Here is a 7,760-nt window from a genome sequence, read left to right on the forward strand (position 1 = left end):
GGGGCTGGCGAGTGCCAGAGAGAATCTGATACAGTACATATCACGTGTCCAATACTGTTCTCATTTTCCAGAAGAGGAAACAGGGCATAGTGATCAAAGATCACATGGCTAGTAAGTGGTAAATTCAGGATTTGAATATATAGTCTGGCTCTGGAAACTATGGAAGACCAATATAAAGAACTTTGATTTTATGTAGCAGGCAAAGGAGAGTCACTAAAGGGTTTCAAGGTGGGGGGTGACATGAGAAAAAGAGCGTTTTAATAAAGCTCCCAATCTCTATTGTGCTCAACCTTCCCTTCTAGCTAAACTGAGGCAGAAATAGGTGGCCCCAGAGAGGTGACGGCATCCAAGACAGTCTTTGAGGGTTTCGAGGAGACACTGACTGGGTCCACAGCTTCATTTGGGCTTCCACACTGCCTCATAATCTCTGTCATCATCTAAGCCTACACCTACCAAAGAGACAAGCTGGTCAGAAGCAGGCAGGATCTGGGCAGAGAAGCCAAAATGAGGGGAAGAGGAGATTGACCTAAAGACCCGGAGCGAGGGTACCATCCATCCATCCATCGTTGGTCTGTCTGTCTGGAGATCCTGGCATCCGTTGATGAATCCTTTGATGCTGCCTGAGATGGTCGGATCTCATGAATGGTGGGCCGCACTGAGCACATCTATGTGGTCGGTATTTGGTGTGTATCCGCATATGTCGTCCAAGCTCATCAGAACGGAAGAAAGACCACATACAGCCTCATCAGAACGGAAGAAAGACCACATACAGCCTTCCCAGTGGCATCTATAGGGCCTCTCACCTGGGGGGTGGGGAACAAGGGACAGATGGAATTAAGTTGACAGATGGGCCAGGAGGTGGGGAGAAAGGGGTCTAACTTAGAGGCAGAGCAGTCAAGGTTGGGGTATCAAAAGGAAAGATATAAGAAACCAGCCAGGGGCAACACAACCACTAACACGCCCACCATCATCTTGGCACAGTCATTCTGGATGGCAAGTCAGTGGGGCCAAGCCTGAAGATGGAGGGCTAATCCCGAACAATTACAAACCAGCGGTCCAGCTCAAATCTAAAGCCTGGAGACTCCTTCTCCATCCCCACCCCACCTGACATCTCACTCACCTGTGTGTTTGCGTTGGTGATTCACAAGGTGGGAGCGCTTGGTATAAGCTTTTCCACAGTTCTCATACTGGCAACAATAGGGCCTTGAATCTGGGGATCCCCTCCTGTGTGCCCTTCCCTGGGCTCTGGGGTTTTGCTTTGCTCTCTGTGGAGCAGGTATGGGCTGCTCAGGTAAGAAGGGGTCTTCGTGGGAGTCTGGCTGGCTCACATGAGAGTCCTGGGATTCTAAATCCAGCAATGATTGGGACCCAGATGGTGGCATCTGGTTGTGGGGATCTCTAGGGGGCAACATTTGAGCCAGAGAGGTGAGCAGAGACTGGGGCTCAGTGGAAGGCATGGTTGGGGCCAATAACATTTTAGGTGTTAAAGAGGCTGTATTAGAAGGTACTGTTGAAGGATCAGAATAAGGAATTGTTGGGGCCATGCTGTGGGACATCATTGGGATTCCACTAGAAGTTGAGACTGGCAGCCCATTGGGGGGCATCCTTAGATTCCCACTGAAGGTCATGGCCACTCCTGGAATATTGGGTTCACCTAAGGGCGTCAGCTGAGGCCCCTTGAAAACCATCATCCCTGGCTGGGAGGGAGACACTCCCTGACAGTAGATCATCTGGGAATGAGTGAGAGTTGCTTGGGGGCAGTAGCCCACACCATGCTCAGGCAGTGACATAGTGAACTGTGCCCCAACTTCACTGGCATTCTGCCTGGGTGCCCCAGCAGGCACCAAGGGGCTCTTGACATCTCTGTCCCCTGATGAAAGTGCTGAATGCCTGGTGGGCCATGGTTCCAAGAGGTGTACACTCCACTGCTTCTGGAAGTTGGAGATATGTCCAAGATGGACATTGACTTCTTGTTATCCTTGGAGAGAGAGAGTCAGGTGAGATTCACCCTAGCTCAAATCCAGTTCCACATGTCCCTCTTCCCCCTCCCAAACCCCATTCCTATCCATGCCTCCGTCATCTCTTGCCTGAAGTATCCTGCCTCCAGACCATTCTCCAGCTTGGCTTTCTAAGATGCAGGTCTGGATGACAGGAGCACGATGGAAGCCTAAATGTAACTCACACCACTTTTCCTCCCTGGCATGTTTTTGTTCTTTATTTCATACAAAGCAACAAAGAGAACAAATAAAATATTCCATAACCTACACCTTCAGCAAACTCTGAGAAAATGCTCAAAGTCCAAATGATATAGAAGTGCAAGGGTGAAAGAATATCCCAAACCAGCAGAATGAGTGCAGAAAGCCACAAAGACAGGAAGAACAGAAGCTTCAGATTGGTCCTGGCTTTAGCAAAACTGAGAAACCATCTGAAAATATTTATCTGTAGAACAGGGTCTCCCCCTGAGTGGGAACTGCTGTGGTCAGATCGGAGATCAAGCATTGCAGGAGATGTGGAAAAAAGGAAAATGTGAAAAACACTTCTTAAGGACGGAGGATTGTCTGGGAAGTCATGGGCAATATTCCTTGACGACTCTGGTGTAACGGGTAGCAAAGAAGAGATTATTGGTGATAGAAGCTCTTGAAATAGAATAGGATCCAAGTATTATTATTTTTTTTAATTAAAAAAAAATTGGGGGGGCCGGCCCGGTGGCGCACTCGGTAGAGTGCGGCGCTTGGGAGCGCAGTGGCGCTCCCGCCAAGGGTTCGGATCCCATATAGAGACCGGTCCGCTCACTGGCTGAGCGTGGTGTGGGCGTGACACCGAGGGTTGTGATCTCGTTGCCAGTCGTGGTACGGGTGCGACACCGAAGGTTGCGATCCCGTTACCAGTCACGAAAAAAGACAAAAAAGGAAAAAAAAAAAATTTTGTAAAAGATGACCGGTAAGGGGATCTTAACCCTTGACTTGGTGTTGTCAGCACCACACTCTCCCGAGTGAGCCACGGCCCAAGTATCATATTTTTAAAAACAGTCCATTACTGTAGCAGTAGAAGAGGGAGCTTGCTACAAATCAAGGAAAATTATAACAGCATTCAAACACAAATTTAAAAAAGCAAGCAAGCAAGCAAAACTTAAAGCAATTATAACTTTTACAGCAATAACAGGAACATGACAGGGCAGAAATAGAAGAATTTCAGATCCCTGTACCAGCCAGCTGCCAAAAAAAAATAGAGGAATTCAAAGGTTATGTCAAAATAATAGGATAACGGGCCGGCTCGGTGGCGCACTCAGTAGAGTGCGGCGCTTGGGAGAGCGGCGGCACTCCCGCCAAGGGTTCGGATCCCATATAGAGACTGGTCTGCTCACTGGTTGAGCGCAGTGCGGGCGCGACACCAAGGGTTGTGATCCCGTTGCCGAGAGCAGTGCGGGCGCAACACCGAGGGTTGTGATCCCGTTGCCGAGCACGGTGCGGGCGCTACACCGAGGGTTGCGATCCCGTTGCTGGTCGCGGTATGGGCGCAACACTGAGGGTTGTGATCCCGTTACTGGTCACGAAAAAAGACAAAAAGGAAAAAAAAATAATAGGATAAGAGTTATCTTAGAGGGGAGAGAAGGGGGCAAGATAAGGAAGGAGTGCTGGAGGGGCTTCTATGGTGCTAGAAATGTTCTATTTTTTGAACTGAGTAGTAGCTTTACAGAAGTTTACTTTGTAATAATTCATTAAGCTGTACGCTCATATTTACTTTTCTGTTTGAGTGTTATTTTTCATGATCAAATTGTTTAAAAATAAGTTAATATTTAGGGCTGGCCCGTGGCTCACTCAGGAGAGTGCGGAGCGGATAACACCAAGGCCAAGGGTTTGGATCCCTATATAGAGATGGCTGGTTGGCTCACTTGGGACAGCATGGTGCTGACAACACCAGGTCAAGGGTTAAGATCCCCTTACCAGTCATCTTTATATAGGGAAAAAAATAAAAAATAAAAATAAGTTAATACTGGCCGGCCCGGTGGCGCACTGCTACAGTGTGCCACTTGGGAGCGCGGCGGCGCTCCCGCCGAGGGTTCGGATCCCACATACAGACCGGTTCCCGCTCACTGGCTGAGCGAGGTGCGGGCGCAACACCGAGGGTTGCGATCCCGTTGCCGGACACGAAAAAAGACAAAAAAAAAAAAAAAAAGTTAATATTTTAAATTATTTTCAGTGTAAGTGAACAATTCTAAAAATAAGAGAAGTAAAAACAATGCTAAACTTAAATAGGAAATATTCTATACAAAGTTACGATGTAAAAAATTAAAGTTCTCTAGCTCTGTCCCCTAAAATAGCCTATAGAAGCAATTGTCACTCTAATAATAATGAGTACCCCTAGTTCTCAGATTTTATTCTCTAATTCTATACCTTACTAAAAGGAAGAGCCTTCTCTGGAAACTTCCTGACTCCAAGTCTGGGACAAGGAATGGTAAGGTGAGTCTGGTACATCTTGTGCCAGAAAATAAGGGAGGCTTCAAAGAAAATTAGGATTATGCCAAAAGGACACAGGTTCGGATCCCCATACCAGCCAGCCACCGCCAAAAAAAGAAAAAAGGCCGCAGACATCAAGGAAAGATGATAGCGTAGGAGTGAGAGACATGAGGAATCTGTCTCCCCACTAAGATAACGATTGTATTGGCAGAATCTGTCTGCTATAAGTATTTTGGAAGAATAGAGTCTGTTAAAGGCTTGCAACTTTCAGGGGAAGGCTTGGACAATAAATTGCAGTTAATTTTGGTCAACTAAAGCTCTTAGGTAGGTAGTGACTACCCACATACACCCCATGTACAGAAGCAACTTGTACACAGCTTGCAGGAGCCAGAGTGGGCAATAAAAACCTGTCCTCCAAATATTGAGGATCTGTGTTCTGGTTGCTAATTGCTGTTTCTGATCATGAGGTGCAGACATGTCGCAACCCCCACTCCTTCAACTGGAGGGACTTCCAGGGTATTTAAAGGGCTGGCAGCTGTTTTTTGTCTTCCTCCATTTTTCCCTTTTAGGGAGCCAGACATTTAAGAACTAGGACATTCAAAAGTAACCACATACGTGGGAGAATTTAGAAAGTCACCAGGCAGGGCCGGCCCGTGGCTCACTCGGGAGAGTGTGGTGCTGATAACACCAAGGCCCCGGGTTCGGATCCCATATAGGGATGGCCGGTTTGCTCACTGGGTGAGCATGGTGCTGACAACACCAAGTCAAGGGTTAAGATCCCCTTACCGGTCATCTTTAAAAAAAAAAAAAAAAAAAAAGAAAGTCACCAGGCATACCCAGGAAAAGGCACTGGCTTGAAAAAGTTCTAAGAAGACCTTCAGTTATTACCACAGGCTGATCCTGGCAGAGGCACCATACAACAACAAAAACTAAAACCAAAACAGCAAACCCTGGGGAAGAGGGAGAATCTGATTTCCACAGTTACCAGATTATCAGATGCAAACATCCAGTGTTCAAAAACAATAAAAAATCACAAGACATATTTAAAAAAAAAAAAAAAAACAGGAAAGTATGGCCCACTCAAAGGAAAAGAATAAATCAATAGAAAGCATTCCTGAGAAAGACCAGATGGTGCACTTACTAGAAAAAGACTTGAAAACAACTGTCCTGGGCTGGCCCATGGCTCACTTGGGAGAGCGTGGTGCTGACAACACCAAGTCAAGGGTTACGATCCCCTTACCGGTCATCTTTAAAAAAAAAAAAAAAAAAACTGTCCTAAAGATGCTCAAAGAGCTAAGAGAAGATATGAAGTAAAAAAAAATTTTTTTAAGTGTATAGAAATATAAAGAGATAGAAATCATAAAAGGAAATCAAAAAGAAATTCTGGAGCTGAAGAGTATAATAACTGAAATAAAAAATTGACTAGAAGGACTCGAAAGTAAATTTGAAGTAGGCAGAAAGAAGAATCACTTGGGCCGGCCCGGTGGCGCACTGGATAAGTGCGCCGCTTGGGAAGCGCCGCGGCGCTCCCGCCCGAGGGTTCGGATCCCACATACAGACCGGTTCCCGCTCACTGGCTGAGTGAGGCGAATCACTAAACTTGAATACAGTACTATTGAAATTATCGAGTCTGAGAAACAGAAAAAAGATTAAAGATAGAGATTGAGGAATCTGTGGGACAACATCAAGCAGATCATCATACATATTGTACGAGTTTCAGAAGAAAAAGAGAGAAGGGTTGAGAGATTTTTTTTTTAAGAAATAATGGCTAAAATATCCCCAAATTTGATGAACGACAAATACAAACATCCAAGAAACTCAAGAAAATCCTAGAACAGTCAGCCCTCCATATGCATGGGTTCTACATCTACAAATTCAACTAACCATGGATTAAAAATATTCAAAAAACCAAAAAATATCCCTGTACCAGCCAACTCAAAAATAAAAAATATGGCCAGTTGGGCCAGCCCATGGCTCACTTGGTAGAGTGTGGTGCTGATAACACCAAGGCCACGGGTTCAGATCCCTATGTAGGGATGGCTGGTTAGCTCACTTGGGAGAGCGTGGTGCTGACAACACCAAGTCAAGGGTTAAGATCCCCTTACTGGTCATCTTTAAAGAAAAAAAAAAAAAAAAAAAAAGGCCAGTTAGCTCAGTTGGTTTGAGCACAGTGCTGATAAAACCAAGGTCCAGGGTTTGATCCCTGTACTGGCCAGCTGCCAATAAGAAAATAAATAAATAAAAATAACAATAGAATGACAAAAAATACAGCATAACAACTGTTTACATAGCATTTACATTATATTAGGTATTATAAGTAATCCAGAGATGATTTTAAAGTATACAAGAGAATGTGTGTAAGTTATACTCATGTAAGGGACTTGAGCATCTGGGGATTTTGGTATCCAGAGAAGTCCTGGAACCAATACCCCAAGGATACTGGGTGAGGGACAACTAGGATAAACTCAAAGAGACCTATAGGACACTTTATAATCAAACTGTTGAAAGCCCAAGACAAAGAGAGAATCTTGAAAGTAGCAAGGGAGAAGTGAGTTGTCACTCATAAGGGATCCCAAATAAGGTTACCAGCAGACTTCTCATCAGAAATCTTGGATTCCAAAAGGCAGTGGGTTGATATATTCAAAGTGCTGAAGGAAAAATATATATGGGTAAAAACACATATCTGAATTGATGCAGAAAATGCATTTGATAAAATCCAATACCTTTTCATGATTAAAAAAAGAACCACTCAAAAAACTAGGAATAGAAGGAAACTTCCTCAAGATAATGGGTATTTATAAAAAACCCAGCTAACATCATACTGAATAGTAAAAGACTGAGGCTTTTCCTCTAAGACTGGGAACAAGAAAAGGGTGTCCGCTCTTGCCACTTCTATTCAACATAGTACTGGAAGTTCTAGCCAGAACAATTAGGCAAGAAAAGAAATAAAAGAATCCAAATTGGAAAGGAAGAACTTAGGGCCAGCCTGTGGCTCACTCGGGAGAGTGTGGTGCTCATAACACCAAGGCCATGGGTTCAGATCCTATATAGGCATGGCCGATTAGCTCACTGGTTGAGCATGGTGCTGCAAAGGAAGAAGTTAAGTTATCTCTATTTTCAGATGATATGATCTTTTAGGTAGAAAACCCTAAAGATCCCACACAAAAAAACCCCAATTAGAACTAATAAATTCAGGGCCGGCCCGGTGGCGCACTGGAGAGTGCGCCGCTTGGGAGTGCGGCGGTGCTCCCGCCGAGGGTTTGGATCCCATGTGGAGACCAGTTCCCGCTCACTGGCTGAGCG

General features: G+C 45.1%; 1 protein-coding gene across 1 annotated transcript in view; it reads right to left on the bottom strand.

The window, feature by feature from the left end:
* Nucleotides 1–396: 396 nt before the first annotated feature.
* The window catches only part of LOC103588651 (Krueppel-like factor 17), an 11,569-nt gene continuing 4,205 nt past the window's right edge, over nt 397–7,760 (bottom strand). The window contains 5 exon segments of the mRNA XM_008570401.1: nt 397–449; nt 550–741; nt 774–803; nt 1,121–1,858; nt 1,861–1,980. Of these exon segments, the coding sequence (XP_008568623.1) occupies nt 397–449; nt 550–741; nt 774–803; nt 1,121–1,858; nt 1,861–1,963 (1,116 nt within the window). The 5' untranslated portion in view covers nt 1,964–1,980.

This window comes from Galeopterus variegatus, unplaced genomic scaffold, assembly GCF_000696425.1.
Source record: "Galeopterus variegatus unplaced genomic scaffold, G_variegatus-3.0.2 Scaffold598, whole genome shotgun sequence".
NCBI lineage: Eukaryota > Metazoa > Chordata > Mammalia > Dermoptera > Cynocephalidae > Galeopterus > Galeopterus variegatus.